Source organism: Vanessa tameamea, chromosome Z (genome assembly GCF_037043105.1).
Source record: "Vanessa tameamea isolate UH-Manoa-2023 chromosome Z, ilVanTame1 primary haplotype, whole genome shotgun sequence".
NCBI lineage: Eukaryota > Metazoa > Arthropoda > Insecta > Lepidoptera > Nymphalidae > Vanessa > Vanessa tameamea.
This window is the reverse complement of record NC_087341.1, coordinates 14,678,401-14,703,006: the sequence shown is the minus strand read 5'-3', so window position 1 is coordinate 14,703,006 and position 24,606 is coordinate 14,678,401. Positions and strand designations below refer to the sequence as shown.

At 33.3% G+C, this 24,606-nt stretch overlaps 1 protein-coding gene across 1 annotated transcript in view; it reads right to left on the bottom strand.

Moving 5' to 3' along the window:
* The window catches only part of LOC113404153 (triple functional domain protein), a 79,349-nt gene that overhangs the window by 44,756 nt on the left and 9,987 nt on the right, over window positions 1-24,606 (bottom strand). The window contains exons 15-29 of the mRNA XM_026644949.2: window positions 11,787-11,946; window positions 11,201-11,332; window positions 10,879-11,083; window positions 10,545-10,773; window positions 10,151-10,451; window positions 9,476-9,676; window positions 7,331-7,596; window positions 6,871-7,038; window positions 6,366-6,492; window positions 5,504-5,715; window positions 4,801-4,933; window positions 2,088-2,348; window positions 1,625-1,786; window positions 1,207-1,289; window positions 886-970 (exon numbers count right to left, since the gene is read on the bottom strand). Coding sequence (XP_026500734.2) covers window positions 886-970; window positions 1,207-1,289; window positions 1,625-1,786; window positions 2,088-2,348; window positions 4,801-4,933; window positions 5,504-5,715; window positions 6,366-6,492; window positions 6,871-7,038; window positions 7,331-7,596; window positions 9,476-9,676; window positions 10,151-10,451; window positions 10,545-10,773; window positions 10,879-11,083; window positions 11,201-11,332; window positions 11,787-11,946 — 2,725 coding nt within the window. The remainder of the gene's footprint in view (window positions 1-885; window positions 971-1,206; window positions 1,290-1,624; window positions 1,787-2,087; window positions 2,349-4,800; window positions 4,934-5,503; window positions 5,716-6,365; window positions 6,493-6,870; window positions 7,039-7,330; window positions 7,597-9,475; window positions 9,677-10,150; window positions 10,452-10,544; window positions 10,774-10,878; window positions 11,084-11,200; window positions 11,333-11,786; window positions 11,947-24,606) is intronic.

The window sequence follows — 24,606 nt, the reverse complement described above, 5'->3', positions numbered from 1 at the left end:
CATTTAAAATTTAGTATATTTTAATGTGTGTCACGTGAAAACGATCTTTTATATTGAAAATTATGTTTGATTACGATAACTTTATCTTGATAATGTTTGGATAACATTAACACAAGATTAAATAAATAACAAAGGAATATTTTGAACACATTTTTTTCAATTTTAACGATTACTTTAAGAGGTATTTTTAACTTAAAAGTTGATAATGGGATAAAGTCAGATGAATTAAGAGTATTTTTTTCTTTTTGTTTTGCGTTAAAAACCGATTGCGCGATCACATCACCTAATATAGCAATGAGTACGAACAGAAATAAATATTGTGTACTTAGTTTTGATATCACAATGTTGACCCCAAAAGGGTTCTTTATTTTTTATAAAGATATGTCGGAATTGAGGGGTGACTTACGTATAAACTGTGGGTTCTATAATATATTATGTCAAGCTTTGAGATCTCGCAGGGTGACATTCGTTAACGAAAACTAATAATAACTGATAAACAACAAAAAAAAGATAAATAAGATAAAAACATTTTTTTATTATTGATTTTATTGTATTAAAAATAACTCGTTTATGTACTAAAAGTTATTTTTAAAAAAGTTTTTTAAACAACACTCGTTGAAGAATCCACGATAATTTGATTTTGTGAATTTCTTTGCTTATTTGTTGTGTTTACAATTTATCTTGGTATTAAAGGAGAGTGAACAATATTGTTCCAAAACTTGTATAAGGTAGAAAGTTTACGGCTGTTTGAGTATTGTAGGAGAATATCCGTCGATCTACAACGAAGCAGATTTCTGAAATGAGCTCTTACGACGCTTCTTAGTAGAACCTACAATAATGACAATCGAACGTCTTCGGTTAAATAAAGTAACACTTGTGACTTACCTTGTCTGAGTCGGTCGTGTTGCCGCTGCCGAAAGACGCCAATGAGTTACGATCAAGATTATCTGTGTCGGTGTCTTCGAAGTCTCTGTAAAATTATCTTCAGTTATTATCATGATTCCGTCATTTTAATCGTTTAGGTATGTTAAAAGCAAAACATTATTGTAGATCATACATTTTAATTGAATTTTGTTTTCAAGTTAATGAGACGAAACTCAAATGTACTCAAAATATAATAATCGATCTTATAATATTTTGTCAATATGTTTTTATTAAACAATAGTCGTGTCCGACAAATTTATTGAATTCGTTTTCCACACGTACCGACTAGACCGCTGCGAGCTGGCGGGCCGCGCTCGGGCTGGACTGCGCGGCGGTTGCTGCAATGCCCCGCTAAAGTACGTTTCCTACAACAATTACTCGTTTTTAAACTATTTTCAATACATGGAAACTAATATTTTGATACAGTATATATAAAAAATAGTATATTCCTGTTACGTTAAACATTTCTATTCGAAGTAACGTCTCTTTACAGCGAATGACATAGCAACATTTATATAAACCGCTACATAAAATTGAATTCGGTTGTATTACGATTATCGTCGCTGTGAATCCCCTGCAAGTAGGTTCTTGAGGTAAAATAAAAATGTAGGTGTCGTAATACACCAGCGACATGTTAAATTAAAGCTATTTTGATTAACATTTAAAGTCCTTATGTACTGATATATAACGAAAAAGTCACCTGTATAACTTCTCTTAGCCGACGCACCCACGTCTGCTTAACGTCTAAAGAAGGCGCCTTGAGCACGATGCGACAGTCGCTCGCCATGGGCTCGCGGCCCGTCCACACTGAGAATTTGCACTCGTCGCCTTCTATGTGCTCCGTTACACCCAACTCGGAAGTCTAAACAACAAATAATTAAATTCGTAACTACAATCCAATCTACTTTTAAACAAACCTTTATTTCAGATTTGTATTAAATGTAGCCTTAATATTAAAGCACTTGGTTTTGATAGGTTATTTTAATAAAACAGAAATCGCAATGTCTCGAATAAACGTGCATCAGCGTGTTGTTTAAGAAACTAATTATATTTTATGGACTTTATTTTAAATTGATTATACGAACATAAATGAGCAGATACTAGTGGCAGAAGCCAATGGCTCACGATGTCCTTTAACAATAAAACTTCTGTCCGAAACTCACCATAAATTTTGTCTTGAAAATATATTTGGCCTTGCCATGTGTGTCCTTGACTTCTTTCGCGAGGAGTAGGTGCAGATCGAAGAGGAACACACGCCTCTCTCGACATTTCTTGATAATCTGTCGGAGATCCCATACTTGAAAGGAATCCTGCAACACCACTTCGCCTAAGCTGTCCATGGGCACGTCGCATCCTTCCAGGTTCGACAGGTGCATAGCATCATTAGCTTTTTTCGGAACCGAGAGCATAACTTCCAATCCGTCCTGTGAACAATGGACATAATTTATGAATCATCATCGGCAGTAACGCATAAATTGTTATTTATAAGTTTGGAACAAAATTAAGTGGAAAACATTTGTAATCAACATAACAACCAAGTCAATAATGAAAATCGAATGAGTTTCTATACGGTATTAAGATTACGGTATTAATTTAGTAAATACTTTAAAAGAACGTAACTCACTTTTTTTGTTCGCATCACTAACTAACCATTCGACAGATATAATAATAAAATAATAAAAGAATAACCATTTAAAACCTGTTTCTGATAAATATTTTCTGTTTCTAAATTGAGAGAAAACAAATAATTACATTATAAATATAGTTTATTATTAAAAATATTATATATATTTGCACGTACAACGTCATCCTTCGCAGCGGGTCCGATTTTATTCGTGCGATAGTTATTCAAATATTTAAGCATCATCACGATCACTATATCTAAATTCACACCAACCATATCATTTTATACCAAAAGAAAAGGATACAACAAACACTGAAAAGCACTACTCACTACGAACCTCGACTGACTGTGCCGCTCACAAATGAATCATGAGGAAAATATTGGTTCGAACTAATCGTCAATTTACAGCGTACAGTGGACTAGTTTATTTAATTTCCAATATCACGTATGCATTGTATAAACTTAAGTGAACAACAAACATTTTATACTGATAATGCCATTACAAAGCACTGAACCTCATTAGCAGCGGAGATAAGCGACTAAATCGAATCGGAAGTAGAAAAGAACTTAGAAATAGACAGGATTCCCGAGTTCTTGTCGACACTAGTCGAATTACTCATCGAACTTGTCGCTCAATTATTTGTATTTTGCTCTAGGAATATCGAAGAACACATTTAATTAACACTTAGTCGCTATGATACAACGCGAATCTGTCAATCTGCTTGTGATGGCGTGATAAGTGATGCTGATTGTTATATAAGAAGGTACGCGGCTGTGGCAGAGCGTAGACGATAGCGCTGAAGCCACACTAACGAGAATTGGGACTTATAATATTAATTACTCCACGATATGTTCAAGTGTCACACGAATATTACAAGAATCCGTTGCACTATTCTATGTAATTCCGTGAGTAATTTTGTTAAAATCTCGTTCCCCAGCTAGTTTAGATAATGAATGACGCAGAACTCGTAAGACTAATTAACCTTCTGTAACAAAAGCATTTACATTAGCGCCGCGGCCATCGCGCTTCATTAATTAATTAGATAGTAACTATTGCAGATTATAAGATAAAGTACAACATGCCCCGGTGCGAAATTACTCAATTTGCTTCCAATACTAAAAACTGTTTTTTTTTTTTTTTATTTAAGCCGTCTTTAACACAATGAGTAGTAACTATACTTCTCATTATATAATATTTGTATGAATCGTTTTATTAATAAGTAAAATATATTTGAATATTAATTCCAAATTGGCAATTACTTAATATAATACTTACTTACTTTATACATAAATTAAATTATTTTCTTCAATTACTACCGAAACATTTGACATATTCTACAATTAAAACAATACATACAGAATAATTTACCGACAATTTAATACAAAGTTAGCAACAAGGCAACAGCAAACAAATAATCAATCTTTGTTTATGATTATATAATGGTTATTAATATTAACTATTACTTGTTGTGTGGTGAAGTCATTAGATCAGTAAGGATCGTAAACATCAAACCCAATTGAATTATTTTTAAGCAGGCGATTGCAAATAGGGCTCACCGCGATTTTCAAAATACGGAACACGATAAATTTTAGCACAAATATATATATATCGACATATGCTTCTTATGGAGTTATTTTTTGTAACAAGGACCTTTATCTTATCGCTCCCTCTTATCACTGGATGCTAGTTAGAACATGATAAGAAATAATAATGTAAAAGATTAGATTATGAAAACGGATTCAATATTCTTCATACACGAATAAAAATAAAAGTATTCAATAATTAATTTAGTTTGTCATTAAGCCCGACGTAACTGTGACTAAAATAAAAATATTATTCTTAGAATTGAGCTAAAAACGGGTCTCATTTCTGTTATTTCCGTATTGATATATTATTCCGTATGATACACACAAAATAGTTTTGTAACGTTGCATTTTAAATTTTATTATTAGTTTTATTTTTTAAAGAGAAACGGCAATGTCCCATTTTAAGGAATTGCTAATATTGTAGTGTAAAGGAGTGGGGACAATAGGCAAAGGGGTCATAGTCGATCCTGCGACTTTTTACAACGCTGGGTGGCCAGTAAACCATTGTACTGTTGACGCTTCAAATGAAACCTTAAAACAAATTATATAAAACGTGATGTCATAAGTAGATTGAAACTTTTATTTGTTACTTCGTATCAGAAGATACATAATTCAATATCAGTTCTTTCGTATAATTTGTAAATATCGTAAAATAAAAATATTACCTTGATTTCTCCCTGTCCCTCGGCACAGCACGCTTGTAAATCTTTGAGTAACAGTTGATATTTCGTTATTCTTTGCACTGGTTTTATAAGGTAGGCAGCTAAGGGATGTTCGAGTTTCTTCTTGCGTTGAACCCTGTTGTTAAATATTAAAATTTATTCAAATACAATTTATAGTCCATATTTAATGTTTGAACTTCTTTAACGACATATTTTTTTCTCAAAGTTTTCGAAAAAGTATATTTACATTATGATCAAATATAGTCGATCCAGATGAGTTAATTACGTTGTTTCAGGAAAGAAAACGATTGCTCTCAATTATAAGACAATTATAAGAAAGTAGATGAGCTGAGAACGAGAAACGAGATGGTCGAGTGGTTAGATAGCGTGCATCTAAAGCGATAATTGCGGGTGCCCCCCCAGGCAAAGCATCGCTAAATTTTCATGTGCTTAATTTGTGTTATTAACTCATCTCGAACTTGGCGGCGAAGGAAAACATTGTGAGGAGACCTACATGTGTCTAATTTCAATGAAATTCTGCCACATGTCTGCCGCATAGGAGCACCGTAGTAGAATTCGCTTTAAACCTTAACCTTAAAGGGAGAGTAAGGCTTAGCACAGCAGTGGGCAATTTACAGACTGTTACTTTACTTTAAATTCTTTTTTTGAATTATTAGACAAATAAATAATAATGCTTTGCACTTGCCTGTCGAAGTAGTCGCCCGCATGCTGCACGACGGCTGCATTGCTGTCAGGCTTGTTCCGGCAATACGACACGTACATGTCGAACTCGCGCGCCCATGTTACGAAACAATGTCCCACGTCCTCGGGCATCGTCTCGTACTTGTCCAGCTCGCGGAGGAATACGCGCTCGTGGAACCGATGGATCTCTTCAATGTTGCCAAATATAAGTTCTTCCTAAAAACATACGCATTTGGCTATTATATGTTATTCCGCTTTTGCATAGTTTTGTTTACAAAACGCAGCAAAAACATAAAAAAGGGTTTTTGTACAAGATTCAGTATATATATTAAAATTAAGTGTAATATGTCTTGTTGAATTCTATCAGCGTTGATTTTTTGCTAGCAATAAAATATATATATTTAAAAAAATAATAGTGAGACGTAGGCCATTCATCGATCGTAATCTTTCTATTTATAGTAGTTGTCTATTATATTATATATGTCATCGTGTCGACTCGTATCAAATTTAACTACAAAATGTATGTTTCATATAACTTTGGCATTAGGAATTTGTATATATAGATGACTTTATATAAATAAACGACGCAGAAATTTAATGTATTTTACTCTATCCGCCAACTAATATAACTCGCAGGTCACATCTCTCTAAAAAATATTTTCATATACGTACAAAGTTGCTAAACAATCGACGCTAAACCCAATCATGGCATTGTAATCCGTTCTTGAAAAGTTTATTTAAAATTAAAGTTGGAAAGTTGAAAATTGTACAATTTATAACTACATACTTTAAAATATTTCAACATGCTTATTGATAAATTATTTCACATATCTGAAATAAGCTGACTGGTTATATGGTTTACATGCCTTTCCTTGAAGGGCGCTGGGCACTGCGGCAGGGTCGGTCCGCATTTCGCGCAAGTAACATGTGATACACGTCTCCAAATCTTTAACATATGTACGTTCCGTCTGCAGAAGCTCAGCCATTATAAACCTAAACAAGAAATTTGATATTACACACTAATTTTACATATAATCTTTCGTTACTACCTAAAACATTTACGTTTATGCAATGAAGTATTACATTTCGACGAATTAAAGAGGTGAGGACAAGCAACTTGCAATAATAGAACAGTTTTCTTAGTTAAGACTCATAAACTGTTTCTAGATGTAAAGTGATAATGACCGGAACCGGTCCATCAAAGTGCAATTTATAGCACGTAAGGGAAGCATTTACAAGAACAACATGACGTCTAGTGTCCTATTACAGGAATTAATGCACTTCCGAGCAGGTATTAATCACAGTTAATAACTATTAAATTATTGTATATTAGTGTATTTTAAAGGGAATATTTATGTATAATATACATACTCCTTGCGGCGCGCACTCCTTCGCTTGTCGTCCGCGGTCGCTGCAGGCGGCGGATCCGCACGCGGCTCCGCCTCGCTCGTCTGTCCCGAGCTAAGCGACGCCGCCACGCCGGAGTCGCTCTCCGCTTCGCTCTCCCCGCCTTCCATTGAACCACTGAATTCTGCATACCTGCGTGTGAGACGAAACGAAACTTTACTCATGTGATGCTCTTCGAAATTAGACACCTTTACTACGTGTTCCTTTAGCCATAATCTTAATTTATCAAGTAAATTGTATTGACATTTTATTTATAGTGAAATTATAAAGACTAGACTGAAATACTACGACAATTCAACTTCAAATAAGAAAACATATAAAATTTATTGTAATTTTAAATATTAATTAACCCGTACATTGGATCTTAGTTTTTCTTAACTACATTGATCATAATTACTTTTTGTAAGATATTGGGAATATTTACCTTGCATCTACAGCGGCAACCCACTCCTTGATCTGCACGGCATGAGGGTGTCCCTTCTCGACGAGTCCGTCCGCAAGTTGTGCCAACAACCGCACTCGTTCGCGAGACTCGCGAGCCACGCCGCCCGCTGCCGCCGCCGCGGCCGCTCCGCATCGCTCCTGGGTCTCACGGATCCACTCCACTGCCGCTCGCGCAGACCGCTCGAACAGCGCGAATTGTTGGCACTGTTCGAGACGCTTCTTACGTACCGTCCAGTGCTCCAAAACCTAAAACAAGTTCCATTTACATCAATTATAAAACCAATCAAAGCAATAAACGCTCGATATAAAACATTTCTTGAACAGGCGTTATTACGTGTTATCATTTCACTGTCAAAACCTTCATTAATATAGACTGTGTAATGCAAACGTCACCGTAAATCTTCAATAAGAACAAACCTTCAACCATTAAAGTTCAAATAGATATTAAAATTTAAAAAATATTTACTGTTTGCATTAAAAACATAAATAGAGTCGTCATGACGAGCTTTATAATTTCACATGGCGTAACTGCAACGGCAGACTGGCTACTAGCGATTTCATTGACCATAACATTAACGCCATTGTCCGCGACTTCATCCAACCGTACTGATCGCTGATCCAACCGACGGGCACAAAAATATAAAATTGTACTAAATGTTCACTCGGATGAAAGTAACGCGTTCATTCAAACATGTACAACGATAACAAAATTATCGACAAGTGCAAGGAATTGATTTCATAAATATTTTCACGTGACATAATTTGAATCGTGAGTAGACACGTAAACAAACAATGACCGATCTGAATCAATTCAAAGTTGTTTGTGTTTATTTTATTGCAATGTATTCGAATCACACCATGAATAATGTATTATGAGCGATCGTATATCATAGGTTCAGAGCTATTTTTATAATGATCACCCGGAAAACAATAAGCGTACGAGATAGTTTATAAATAGAATTCCCATATCATGAAACGATCGTGCACAATTAAATATTGTATTACCTGACGTACTATCATATTTATAGAATATATACACAACGCATTATGTCTATGGTATTATCTGCGGTATATATTATTTACTATTATTATAATTAAATAGCGACTGTAGATTCCATAAAGACATAATAGATTTGGCCAAATTTATGTTCATGTTATAAAGACCGTATATTCATCAAGTACATCAATCGCAGATCTCCAGTCAAGGTAACAAGCTTCATGCAGAAGCATTGCCCATTGCTTGTCAAAAATCAGCTGCTAGCTCACGAGACATTTCTAAAACTTTAAAAAAAGTGGCGAACCAAACTCGCCGGATATTATTATATATTTTTTTTTCTTACAATCTTTAATATGGGCAGGCGAACTATTTTAGTTTATTATCAATGTGTGCTATCATATATAAAGCCGCTAGTTTTATAAGTATTTTTATCACACAAACTGTTTTATTTTTATTTTTGAATGTCTCTTGGGGATGATTGTTTATTGAATATAACACTAAAACGAATTCCCAACGTTGGTGTGTCGTCAGATAACAAGTGAATATCGTATAAATAATAATTACGTCACAAATTCTAGAATAAACTTTTATGATACACAAAATATGCATGATAATGATCATGATAAATATTTATACATCTTATATACATAAAACCTAGGAACCTAATTTTGCAATCGACTAAAGAAAATGCAACCCTACGTTTTATCAAAGTATACAAAAAACGAATAATTTAATAGTACGCATTAATTATTCAAAATTTCATTTCATTTTCGCCATGTCGGTAACGTTTAACTATGCGAGTCCAGATCTACCAACCATAATTATTATCGAGGAACACATCAAAAATGTTTACTCGATACGTCGAACATTAAAAAGATAAACTCCTTAATAAAGTAATTCTTTTTGTTTCGAATATGACTTTCTAGAAAAGCCATATGGAATTTATCATTATCTGGCAGTTACATGATATTAAATAGTATTTGAAAAGACTATAATTCCAAGACAAAGCCTTTCAATTGGCCGTTAATTGATTTTAATAAAAGACAATTAATGGCTCTCCTAATACGTTGACAATGTCAAACAAAACGTTTTGAACTAAAGAAAAATGGTTTAATTCTACACACATACCTTGTTTTCCTGTGCCAGCAGCGTGTCGAGTATGGCGCGTGTTTGCTCGTGATGGGCCTTGCTGGCGGCCGCTGTCTGTCCATGCACCTGGGCCGAGCGGGCGGCATACTTGAGGAATGTTTCAGCTGTACGACGAGCTAGCGTGCAGGCCTTTAGAAATGCTTCTTTTTGCTCGCCGTGCTTCACTATTAACGCGGCAACCTTCGATAAAGTAATATTTTATTAATACAATATGAGAGTTTACCTAAAAGACGTTTAAGTTATCTTATATGACTAAGAGCATCCATAGAACTGCACAAGATGTATTATTTTTTACAAATAGTGCAGTGAAAGTAGAATATTCTGACAGAAGTTTGGAGTATTTTGCTTTTTTTTTAATCCAAGATGCTACTGAGAGTTTCTTGACACGGAAAGTCTTAAGAAAAAGTCCAGTAACTTTTTATAGTCAAGGTTTTTATGGTCGGATTCGAACTGGGTGGCTCAGCATCTACATCCTTATAAGATAGCAGGTAAAGCAACAAAGACGGATTTTGTGGTTAAATAATAGCATTGACTTAATTGCATTTGAAAAGTAAAACTTGATTGTATTTTCTATAGGAAATGGTTGACCTTTAATTTAAATCAACATTCACCTGTTCGTAAATTATAAATAGTACAAGAAAAAACTGGAAATACCTGAGACGCTTTATCCAAATTCTGCAGATGTATTATTTCGTCCCCGTCACTCGTTAAAGAAACCGAAGACAAGGAAACCGTGGAGAGACCGGTATTGGAAGCGGACGCAGCGGCTGCAGCCGCGGCACTAGATCCGCACCAGTCTTCGTCACGTCGGTATTCTCGTTCTAGCGAGTCCAACACGGAGCAAACCTGCTCTGCCGTCTTGTAAAAGTTGAGTGAGGCTGTCACTAGCTTGTGTCTTTCCTCAGCGCACGTTACTAGCCTTTGCCACCGTTCTGTCACTTCTTCTGATATTTCTCTAAAGAAAATAATAAAAAACATTTTTCAGTTTTTTATACAATTCCTAAAACTAAACTACCATAAAAACATAAATAGTATGAGTGTAATGTACCTTATAGTATGTGGATCGTAATGATTTGCTGCTCGAAGAGCATCAGCCCTATATTTAACTTGCACGGCACTAGCGTGAGTTTTTTCCACTGCCACTTGGAACTGATCGTGTTCTCGTTTTAATTGTTCAGCCTCGGACAGAGTCCCCGGAATAGAGAAAGATGCCAATAGCATCGCCTCGCCGTTCCTTATCCAACTGACTACCTGTGCAGCATCTTTTTGGAATTGTCCTAAAAAAATAAACAACATTTGTTATTAAAGAAAACATACATAACAATTTCATGAATACAAATTGCCATATTCGTGGCACTTAGTCTTATTTTGATGTCTCTTACCGAGTTGGACACATTGTTCAAAACGGGCACGCCTCTCCTCTGCTAATTCTTCTAAATCTAGCTGTCTATCGTGAAGAAATTCGAGGAGAAGCTGTACACGAGCTTGAGCATCCATTGGGGTGCCTTCTGAGCTATCAGAGCTGGAGGCCATCACATCCGATGCCTCTGCGATAGCTGCAGCTAATTCTTGACCTTGTTGCACGACCTTTTCATAAATAATATTAGTCAAAATAAATATATTTTTTTATATAGGCTGCACTATTTAGTTTGAAACTTTGAATTTCTTGGACAATACGACATATTGATGGTAGTTAGATCATACTTGAAATGTGGCATGCTGCATCCTCGCTACGCTCTCGTTGTGCGCAGCGAGCGCTTGCTCTGCTTGTTGAGGGTCTCTCGGCGGCTCCGTGCGCTGCAGTTCATCGCCCCACAGCTCGAGTCGTGACGATACCTGATATCAGTGACAATCAGAACTTCCTCAGTCATAATATCGTTATCCCTATTAAATTATTACAACTGCTTTCACTTTAAACGACTATTTAAATTATTAATAACTAAACAAACGTGTACTACCTAATAATATTCATTGCAAATTTCCTTATCAGCGTGAATATTGCACAAACCATTAAAAAAGTCATTAATAGCATGAATTTAAGCGGAAACATTCATTTCAATATATCAATTGTAACCGTATGAATATTTAAATTATAGAATATTAAATAATTTAAAAGAAAACAATGAAGTTAGCTTTGCAACCTCTACTTCGGCCATTTAATGTTACATGTTACGCAAAAAAAATTAACAGTTTTTTTCTGTACTCGTGAATTAAAACAATAGTATTAAATTGTAGTTCAAATAAGCACGAAAGCTTCGTCGTGGCATTTGCTAATAAAAAATATGCTTGCCTCAAGCGCATCTCTTTCAAAATGTCTGAGCTGCAGTGTGAGTTCGAGACGGCGCTCGCGGTCTGACCACAGCTCCTCAAGGGCGCTTCGTGTGCCCCGTAGTCTTTCCAGGGTGGACTCCACCGCCGCCGTGCTCGCAGCCTCCGTTTCTCCGGATGATCTTTGGACAAGACAACATATTATTTTAAATTTAAGTCATAAGTATAACAATGTTTTACGAAATCAATTTTAATAAATTTAAACTGAACTACTCCTGTCTTAGTGAAAAATGGCAAGTTTGAAAAATAATTTTATTTTAAAACTAAGTTACATATAGTCTTTACTTGTGTTTTCCGCCCATCATTACATTGAATAAGAAATAAAAGGTGCTTTTATATCTTCTTATAAGTTTATCCGGATATAAGAGTGATCAATCGGACTGCGCGGACTAAAGATGTCTTAGTTACTGCCAATAAAACCAGTAACGCATTCTTGGTTGTAATAGATTAGATTTCAAATGTTACTAAAAACAAAGTGTCAAAATCGCTTATAAACGAACCGTCGATATAACATATCGATCACCTACTATTGTGTATGTACATATTTCATCAGCAGAATTTGATTACTATTATCCTATTTATTTGGAGTCGTCGCTATGACACCGCATGAAATATGATTTGGCAAACTTTTACTGCCAGCCGCCCGACTGACGCCAACCCTTCTTGGGGTTATTTCCCGCCATCATATCCCATATGTGCCCCATAATTGGACTAATGCGTCCTCTCTTTTTTTTGGAGTTGGGAAACTTTTCCATTATGCTGCTCCTAATCTAATCGGATAAATGCAGGCGATATTAGTGGACACGTAACATTCATTTTCCTTCAATCGGCTCTTTCTATTACCAACAGATTGATATGGGGTGAATCTATTCTAGAGTAGAATATATACAAATACTCAACATGAATATTATTCAAGAAAACTCTTGCCGGTTCTTCTCAGTAGAATAGTGCCAAACGATTGTTACTAACACGAACAATTACAAAGCAGGTTCTTTGTCTATTAAAATAATATTCGAAATAAAAATATTTCATTTTGATTCATTCAATTATGTCTAAATAGAGATTTATCAAATACTACATACATGTAAGTATAAGTTAATAAAGAATTACATAATTAAGGGAACAAGTGTTACTAACCTCCACCGCAAGCATTGCACGGGCGACTTGTGTCTATGCGATCGCCGATGATACTTGAGCATTTTAAACTAAAATGTTCATTTCACCGGCCTTTAACGTCAATATTTCGTACACTTCGAATCTAATTAAATCACTGACGCCTCGTTTTCAAAACTGATCGCGTAACATTTTATTAGAGAATATACTAAAGAAGCAACTACATAAGCACATGAGAAGTCAAGGGTGACCTATACAGCCACGGCGCCTACTGTTATGTTACGGTCGGTTAATGAAGCTCTTACGCGATGTTGGCGAGCCATCGGTAATCAATAATATTAATAACAATTATTTATAATACGCGGCAATCCAGCGGAAACGGTGCTTAAATTTCTAATTAAATGTATTAAATATTAGTCGTGCTGTCGGTGACGGCGAAATGACGCTCGCGCTCAATCAACCATTTGTCATTCAAAGGTGTTGAAATTCACTAATGTCTTCTTGATTGTAAAATCATGAGTCGTGCCGGCGTACGTTATGTTGTCCTAAAGTAGAGTTAGACAGATTTCATGATGTATGTATGATGTATGACACACAATTTATGTATGTAATTAGTAAATTTACAATAATAATAAAATAACTACAATCTAAAAATCATCAGTATAAAAAAGTGGCAAATAATAACGTACGTTTCTTTATGTAAAAAAATCATTGTTTTTCATTCAAAACGTATCCAATAATAATAATTATGTTATGATAATAGTTTATTAAATTTAAAATTACAATTACAATTAAAATTTATAGCAAATTCAAAACTTCCTTTTGAAAAAGTTTCTACAATTTTACCACTTTGAGTAACGATATTAATTTGCAGTGATCTAATACAGTCGCAATCAGATAGGTATAGTTGGAACTGTTTTGTATTACACATGACAGAAGAACGAGAAGATGAACTACTGATTGAGGGAAAATATATCGACGAAAATCTAATGTTTCAGCCAACATTTAAATCTATGTTTAAAAAGATAGAGCTCAACATTGATATACATACTAAATATAATGATATGCTTATTTTTACCTATGACGAACAAGAATGCCTACTTTAAAATAAAATATAATAATGTAAATGAAGTCATAAATAATTTGAGAACAACGATGACATTTGGCAAAATTAGAGATATCCATAGCTATTCCCGGCACTTGTTTAGGAGAAATATTTCGTGCTACGACGGTTTCTAATGTCGCCGGAGCGCGACATTCCTCACGCGTCGGCGGCCAATCGGAACCGAGAGATATCCATCGCTCTCGAGACCGCAGCGCTACTCGGTTCTTGCATGTGTGTTTACATCCTGCCGCACAACTAAGGCCCTTCTCAATGCTTCTAACCCTGATTTATTACGAAATTAGACATAAACTAATTATTTAAAACAAATGGTTTCTTTATATATAAAGAATGTAATTCGATTTGTATATTCAGAAAACTGTAAAGAGCACACGCATTGATCAGTTCATATACAAATATAGATAAAGTCGTTGACGTTTAATAAATAAATGCATTTCTTCACTTAGCTTGATAAACAGTTCAAAGTGCACTTTAACAAGGCATAAAACTTTATGAAGCTCGTAAACATTAGCCGTGACGGACAGACGTCTATGGAGGGAGTTGCCCAACAATTAGGCCTCAGTCGTAGTTTTATGGGACGTTAAAATGCATTGCGGGCATTTTATATCCAATTTAATAGACATCGAATGTGGCACGTAATTAAAATTACTTTCAACCTATGTATTAATTAAAGCGATTACTTTTCATGTATAAGTATATAAGATAAATAATTCTTTTACAAAACCGTACAGTAAGCTGACAGACGAAACGTGATGCGCATCGTAATATATATTTGCAACGAGTAACTTTGCAAGGACAAAAAGACAGGTGAAAGTTATAGAAAAGCAGTATGAAACTGCGCATACATATGATGTTGTTCCACGTATATTACGTAAATGTGTGTGCCTAAATTATCATTGGTCAATACGTTTATATTACACCTACAGACAATTGAAAACGAACGAAAACAAATAACAATAACCTTTTTTTCTGATGACGTAATTATGACCATCAGTACTAGATATACTCTAAACAAATAAGAAAAATAATAAACTAAAATCATTATGCTGTGTAATGGTAAATATTATCATAGCAGATATCACCGGCACCGTCAACCGCATTGTCTAGGCAGGAGGCTGGCGTTGCGTGCTGGACCAGCCGACTTATTCTATAAACAAGCTCTGGCTTCGAAGTTAGAGATTTTGATATCACTAGATAAAAACTATCCGCCATGTATGTATATATCGGGAAATACAAATCGAAGGGTTCTGTTGTTATTGAGAGTAAGGAAACAAAAATATTTTTATGAAATTAGTGTAATAACAACATGATAATCTTGCACACTATATAAATATAATATTGTTTTAGCGTAGATTTATTATTTAAGTTTTAACTTTACACAACGGTACCAGACTTCGAACTAAAACGATTTCGTTCGACAATTCATTGAAAAGATTAAGACCAGTTCTTATGACATTACAAATTCGAAAATCAACTTTATACTTATCTATACGCCTGAGTCTTAAAAAGTAAAACGATTAATAATAAGAGGACTTTCTAAGGAGTTTGACAATATATTCGCGTGTTGTAAAACAAGGTATGCGACAATATCAGTTGACCACGCTAACATTAAAGTCGCATTCATATAGACATCAATTGTATAATAAAAATTTCAATTAACTTTAATTTATTTTACTAATGAGATGTTGCCTAAAGAATAGCTTAAGCTTTTTTAAATATTTATAACCGTGTTCTCTTGGTAATAAAAGAAAAATAATTGTTTATGATATTAACTAAAAAAAGTTAAAAATAAGACACGTCATATTTTATATGTAACAAGTTATGGCAAAGTATAATATTAACATCTGAAAAATCACGTTATTACTAACTAGGTAAGTAAGTACTGCAGGAGTGACGTGATCGCAAATAAGCCGTGTATGCATGTTCGTTAAATGTTTTATTAAATAATCATCAAGGTTACAATAATACGAAAAAAAAATTGGCGTTTTTGTGTGTCCCATTGGCAGTCTAGAGAGGATAGACAAAATTATAAGTCGATCCATACGCGAACGAAATCGCGGATTCATTTCGTATATAAAAACTTAAGACGGTAGAGACCTTGATACCATGGCGTAATCTAACTTCCTATTCCCATACGCCTCGACAGTTACAATGAACGTAACACTGGCTTTCTCCATTGCTAACAACAAATACGATAATTCCTCCTCACGACGTAAACAATGATTTCGCATCAACAATTACATGTATTGGCATTACACGAGCTCTATTAAAAAAATGTTCAATGAGGAACATCAGAAAAGAAACCGGCAGATAAACTATGACTAGCTATTGCTCGTGTTTGTGTAACAAATATTACATTTCTCCGTAAATTATTAAAATTACTTAATTAATTTTGGTTCGCAAAATTCATTAAGTAATTTCAATAATTTACAATAGGGCAAAATAATCATAAAATTAAACTCAGTAATGAAAACTAACTGAATTTGACTTCTTCAGGATATACGATGAATTATATCAATGCCAAACTAATCTACAAAAGGTAGAAATCAAATGTTTTTTATTAAAAAGTAAAACAATATTGAGAGCAGACGGCTGCAGGATAAATTTAAGCTCTCGGTCTAGGTTGTTGACTTTGCTGTTTGATGCGAGGAAATGAGGGTTGCATTTCATGCCGATGGATTTAATATCGACGTACAGTTAAGCAGGATCCCTCCCGATCGTTAGTCTCGTTATTAAAAGTTGGAGAGAGTGAATGCGCGAGTCAAAAAGGTGAAGTGATGCAGGGGGAGCGTCGGTAAGGGAAATCCGGGGCCACTATACAAAGCTAAAACCCGATTGTATGCAATGTATGGACCTTGTAATTATTGTACTAGCTTCATAAGCTCATGTTTTCACTAACTCTTCTTTTTAATTTAAATAATGACCGAACTAGGCGGTTGTTTAATGTCTTTTATTAGGAAAAATAAGACATGTAACGGTTAAACGATTTGATGCTACTTGCATAATGACCTGACCAGCGCAATCATACCGAAGCGAAACAACCGTGAGAGAGTTATGATTGCGTACTGATCTTGTAAGTAGAGGGTTCTTTTGAAGTCGTTTTATTAATTATTTATAATTTTTCAATTAAAATATATCAATATATGTAAAATATATCAATATATAGATAGCGAGAAACCAATAATATATAAATATATTTTTTAAATTAATAAATTATTCTACTGATAACGTCTCTTACGTTGCTCTAATATCATAAAATCTGATCAAACCGTATGTTTTATGTATATATATAAACATATAATGTTTCAGTATTTGTGACGACGATCCCTAGACATGATCGTACATAACATAACTAAAGTACGTAACAGTTTTGCAGGGATGAATGTAAACTGCAACGAGACGACGGTGGGGGTGGAGGAGACGGCGGGCACCGATCTCCGGGGCCCGTTCGCCCTCACCGACAGAAGACCGGAAACGCCGATTGTGAGACAATTTAAATCAGTCGACGCGACCCATCAACTATTGTTGTCGACTTCCCGACGTAGTAGAATTACTGTGCCTACACACCTATATACGTCCGACAACTGATTTCAATTAGGTATATTTAGCATACAATGATATCGACTAGGTTTTCTGCGACTACATTTATTTATTAATATATCGTCGTAAAAAAATGTTGAACAATTGACAATAGAATTTGTAATAATTTTTTTACTCTTAAAATATAGACGTACCAGAAAAAATCGATTAGTAATCTTAAGATAATAACATTTTGTTTTATTTCGTTTAGAGTATCAAATAAAATTAGCACAGTGCGTATCGGACCGCTTCGAAATAAAATTTCATAATCATACAAATTACTTGTGCGGTCATCGGACGCATCATAATCAATCAATATTCAGTTTTCAGCTTATTTAGTAAAAACACAAATTTAAATACCTACTGGTAAGATATAATAAGACCGTGCATTGTATAATAACATAAAAGTTATAACTACTAATAACATACATTTTGCACTTAGAATAATCCTTCAACTAAGTCCTATAGGGAAAATGTAGACGAATGCAACGTTTTACGAGAACACATTAACATACTTGTTAATGAATAAATTATTACAAAATATACTCATGAAATTATTGTAACTTAATCCTAATGTTATTAAGTCAACATACTTAAACGTAAAACAGGGATAAATATTGAGGTGTAGTTCATTACCATAATTAACGACAAAAATATATCCGTTTATTAGTAGGTAATGCAGCGCCATTATGTTGTTCAATCAAACCTATATTTTGCCCTGTTACTAAAAATTAAATAAAACCAAGGACACATAAAATACCGTGAGATTCGTTCTAAAATCGCAATGGTGAAACGTATATCTACTAATCTGTTAAAAATATTGATATATTTATAAAATATCTACATTAGTTATAGGTACAATCGTCTCCCCCACGATATGAATTACCAACAATATTTTAAAGTGCCACTCTACGGAAATTCTATCAAAACAAGAGCGTATTAAGTATGTTTAATCTAGGGTTTCTACCCTTATTTTTTATAGAGACACAATAACCGCTCGCGTAACAGAACACATTACTCTTGCATTTATTAATTGTGAGTTGTATTTAAAAACATTTATAACTTTTTTATTACTTCTCCGCTTAAAACATAATAAATATCAAATTAATATCGGCGCGACATAGATACACTAAAATCACAGTTCCATATTAAAGAAAACAATTACACACTGAACAAATAATTATACAGTTAATTTAAAAAAAAAATTACTGCAACAATAATTATTTTATGAATATTATGAATGGCGCGAAATACGTTCGCGGCACTGAGGGGGCGGTGTATACGTCGGTCCGCTCTCCTTACAGATTGATACTGCGCGAGATATTGTGACGGAGCATTTACGACTACGATCGCTACAATCGGACGGCGACTTTCTGGAAAACCGCATAACAAAATGTTATGTATTTAGTTTATGTAAAAATGCGTAAATATATAAAAACGTTATAATAAGTAGATGCAAAATATTAATTTTTAAGTGATAAAAAAGTACGAGGTTAATATTAGTTGATTGTATTTGAAATTTAACGATTTTGATTTATTCATCGTTGAATATTAAGTATATATTACAATTGTATATAAATAAATATATCAATGAAATGATTGCATATGCTGTCTATTGTTTCTATTCATAATATTGATTGTGTATTTTAATAATAACATAGATGTTCATGTGTATCTGGGACCGCAGGCTAGTGTAAATAATCTATGTGATTATAAAATATCTGGGTGTGAAACTGTCATTGTTTGGCACGACGTATCAACCAAAACGTATTTTCTTACGTGTATAGAACTCTATATTATGTCAAACCGTCATCATTTATATTTTATTTATGAAAATTTAGTCTGCGTATTGTTTTACATAAACCAATAATGTATTACACTTTTCGGAATTACATATGTGATGACAGTGCTTGGACTTAGTCCCAGTTCACAAAGGATACACGAATAGATTAAATGTATAATATGAATATTACATGTACATATTATGAATTAGAGTAAAGACTCTTTTCATTACCTTCCTCCGAAGCTTTACATTGGAATTAACCTTGTAAAATAACGATTCAAATGTGCCTGTAAGAACCTACTTGAATAGAGTACATTTTGATTAAATTAATGATATTCCTTTAAGATAAAATAATTGAATTTACATAATTAGTACAACATAAGTTCTCTACGTTCTTTGACTTTTCGTGCGACTCCGTTGATTTTATTTTCTATTAAATTATTAAAAAAATACAGGTTATAAGTCAATAAGTACCCAGGCTGGTCTAAGGATTATTAAGTAATCGAAATATATTTTTTTTATTACCTATTGCCTTCATAATTATTTGACATAATATCGATATACGTTCAGAAAAATTAATACAGGTGATAAGCCTCCGTGTAAGATCTTTTGGGTGATATCAACTCAACAGATATTTTAAAGCATAAGATCACATTAGATTGCGTCGTTCCCAGCGCTTTGATTGTGCAAGGAATAATTATCTTATAAAAAAATAAATTGAATTGAATTTCTCTATTTAAGAATTTGATTTGCAAGCCAACAGTCAATGTTATAAACCTCGGAGGATACAAAAACAGCTTTTCTATATAATTTAAAAAGAAATGTAAAATCCGCATCGTATCTTCTTCTTACGATACGGAACAAAAACCAAACGTGATTTATATAAATAAGAAAACGGGCCCTGGAAGAGGAAAATCTTAAAAAGGACACTAAAGAGTCCCCGTCATCCTGAGCTCTGGCGCCATTGTAGACGCCAATTATTGTACTCTTACGGAAAACAAGTTAGACGGGAGCTGAATCATTGCATACTGCTTATGAGTATATTATAAGCAGAGACTGTTGACCGACATATTTCTTTCTTAATTCTTAAATAAGGAAAAATATAAATAAATAACACAAAAAAATATTTTTTATTTCATCGATGACATTTTTTGATAGAATACATATTAATAAACTACAGACATCATTCACGAAGGACATTATGAGGAATTTATTTTTAAAAACATTGAGTAAGTAAAATAAATTTAACATTTAATTATTAAAATAATAGTAAAGGATAACTTTTTAGATACTGTACATTTACTAGATGTCTTAGCTTTACGAGTAATGAGTGTTGACCTTTTATGGTCTACGTGTATTTTTACATTGGGGTCAGGTAACTTATAATTAGCCAGTATTAGAAGTCATTGAACACTGAGCTGCAATCTTAAGTTACGATCACTCCATGTTTATTTGCTCCACGTTAACGTTTAACATTTTTTTAATTATTTTAGGAATAAATATATCTAGAAACAATTTATGTTATGTGAATGTGGTTAGAATATTTAACAAAAATTGTTTGGATATATTTTTTTTAAATATTAAATTTGTTTTTTTTTTAAATTTATTTTATTAAAAGACGTGCCAATAAACTGATGGTGGCTATCCAAGGAGGATGCTATTCCTTACCGCCTAACTCACTACCACCCATGTTATCTAAGATGATGGTTCAGTTTTGCCTTTAAGTTCACTGGCTCACCTCTTCTTCGAACGCAGCAATATGTAATAGTGCAACATTTAATTATATTAAGCAGTAGAATCCCGGTTAGTACCTACCAAGATGGGTTTACACAAAGCCCTACCACCGGATGAAACGCTTTAGGTACAAAGAGAATATTACGTAAACATTTTTAAATCGAATTGGTTTTGGGGATTGATTGTTGTTTGATTCTTACACCAATCCGCATTGAAGAAACAAGCTTTCAGTGGCTTTAGTACGCGGCATGTGTCGGCTCACATGCGGTCAAAATGACCTTATGTCCAAGCAGCGCCGGGCGCTTCGCTTTATCACTTTAGCAGCTACCGAATGAATCACACATAATAATTGCAAAATATTCAAAATGTCGAACCTTTCTAATGTTATCGGTATACAAACATGATAATATTAACATTTTTAACACAAATGGTGTTATTATTTATAGTAATGCGTGTGTGTTAATAGGAGTTATATCAGCGGTTAATAAACAATTATATTACTGTATATCGGTAAACTTATTTTTAACTAATTTTTAGGCGGTGGTTTTTCGCTCCAATTTTTTGATTTTTATCAATACATTTACTATTTCTGTATTCTGAATATCTATTTCTTAAAGTCGTTGGCTATTTTCTGCAATTTTCATTGTCATTAAAATCCATTGATTTTCATCAATTTACTAATGTAAATATATATTCAAATATTATTATAAAACATTTAATTAAATAATACTATATTAAGTTTAATTAAATAATTATTTCATGTTTTATTACATCTGTTGACAATGTGTATAATGATAGAATTTTATTATAAGTAAAAAAAACTAAATTTTGATAATATTATGAAAAACTGCTTATTATTAGATAGATTCCCAAATTGAATTCGTGTTAGAGAATGTATTTATAAATATGATTTTAACTTTTTTTATAAAAAATCAAATAATTTATATATTTTTGTTGAGCAGCTTCTTATAACACTTTTGAGTCATCATTTAACAAGTCTATCATACCAGTGGAGCTATCGCAATCGGCTAAACGGATCGGAATGTCGTTTGCTCCGAGAAGAGCTGACAAGCTAATCAGAACTATAGATTGGTTGCGATAATAATTTCAAGTCCTCATATGATCGTTCATAAATAACATACTAAATCAATATGTTTATCTATACATACAATATGTATAGATAAACATATTTTATTATTTACTTTTTACATATTAAATTACTTCAAGATATCATTATAAAAAACTAGATCGCGTTTTCTGATTTGATTTTCATTTCGTTATATAAAATATTGGTACTATTGATATTAACCAAAACTAAACAAAGAGATATGTTAAGACAAAAATATTGAAAATTTCCTATATTTTCGTTCATATACATACATAGATATATATTTAACGTTTGTACAGAAGACGAGCATGTAGAACGACCATTTCATATCCATTCACGCGTTAAAAATTCCGTATGCGATTTAAAAAGCCGATCCGAAGATACCTAAAATATCGTCGTGTCTGTAACGACAAACAACAGTCGCGTGCGATATCATATTTATAATTTTAATGACTATTTGTAATATTTCGAAATTTCACTTATGTCGTATTTAGTCTATAACTAATTCAACAAAAACGCAACAGACGATCTGTTGCGTTTTTGTTGTTATTACAGATAGAAGATATTTATTCAGAATTATTTAATTCTCAATAGCTGACTGGATACGTAAAGTAGTTGGTCCTGCGACTGAATCACTTCCAGACATCTCGGATTTGCGGACCCATCGGAATATAAGAATTAGAATATGGAGAGTGCACCTGTATTTGCAGACAGAATTAAATCGCGTCGCGTGTGTTCTAAAGAAGTAAAAAAATGGGTTCTTAAAAGATTTAATTATACGTTTTTTTTTTATTTAATAAGATATTTTGTGTATATATAGATTTAGGTATTTTCGGCTGATCGTAAAAACAGCTTTGTTTTTAATAAATATTATCAAGTAGAAATAGGAGCCAAGATCGTTCGGAAATTCAAAAAATTAAATTTACATAGCATAGCATTACATAAATGACGTATTTTAATTTTAATAAAAAATTAATTTGTATTTTTAAAAATTACGTTCGAATAAAAATACAAGAAGAAAGATTATAAATCTTTATTAAGCTTGAATTTAAGCAGTGAACAAATTCAGTCCCCTTCAATTTATGTCGTTCGACGCATACTTCGGACAGTTTTTTTAAGCGTCTATCCAAATATCCGGCAATATTGCTACATCTCCTTGTCCTAAACGGGTTACTTGCAAAGTGTCATATCATTTTCAGAAAACGCTTTAATGTAATATTGTCTTTATTTTTAACTGGATTATATATAAATGGTGTATGATATAATGAACCATTTATTTTTCATAACGAAATGCTTATTGTAAGTTACTTTCAAGGACGGATTACAAGATATAGAACAACGATAGCATCAACTAGCTTACAACTCGACCCGGTCCCAGTATCATTCAACTTCCGGTAATCAATACTTGAAACGTCTGAACTCACATATATGTGAGTTTCTTATTTTATATCTTGATGTCCATAACACAAGTGCTTTAGCTACTTACATTGGGATCAGAGTAATGTATGTGATGTTGTCCAATATTTATTTATTTATTTATATGTTGTTGGTAAAATTCTCAGTTTCCCTGAAACTACCTGTGACTAGAAACTTTCATTCAATTAATATGAATTAATAAGATAAAAGTCACAATTTTAAAAAGTCTGACAAGACCTGGCACAGAAACAGTTGATTTGGAATCCTCATATTACAGTATTAAATTAAACAACAGTAGTACCTCGGTAAATTGAACTTCAAGGGAAATGCGAAAAACAACGCGATATAGAGGTTTCGACTTATAAAGGATTTCGACTAAGAAAGGTTTTTGTGAAAAACGTTCAACTTGAGATAGGAGATGATCGATTCTATGAATAAATTAAAAATACCATGTGATGATACTAGTAAAAAATACTTCCAAGAAAGTAAGTTATTTTTTCTTCAAACTATACTGATCTATAGTCATCCAGCTGCAGACGTAATAATTTAAAACAGATTTGTTTAAAATACACAGCTTAAATGGATATTATTCGAGCTATACAGGAAAAATTCAAGGTACAAGGCACACCTTGCGCTAACGGGTAAGGTAATACTGATTATTTTAACTTGTCGAGGACTCCGATTTCGAGTAATGGAGGTACTTGGAGTCGAAGGTAAGGGTAACAAGAACATTTTTCATTCGAGAGGTTTCGAACTTATCGATATTTGATTATCGATTGTTTTATGAAGCTCTACTATATATGTATAGGCATCGTCAATCCGGAATGTAAATTTTACTGAGAATAATTGCCAAGCAACTAATTAGTTACTCTTTTCCACCAATGAAATACAATAAAATCATTTTTTTTTTTTCATGAAAATAACCG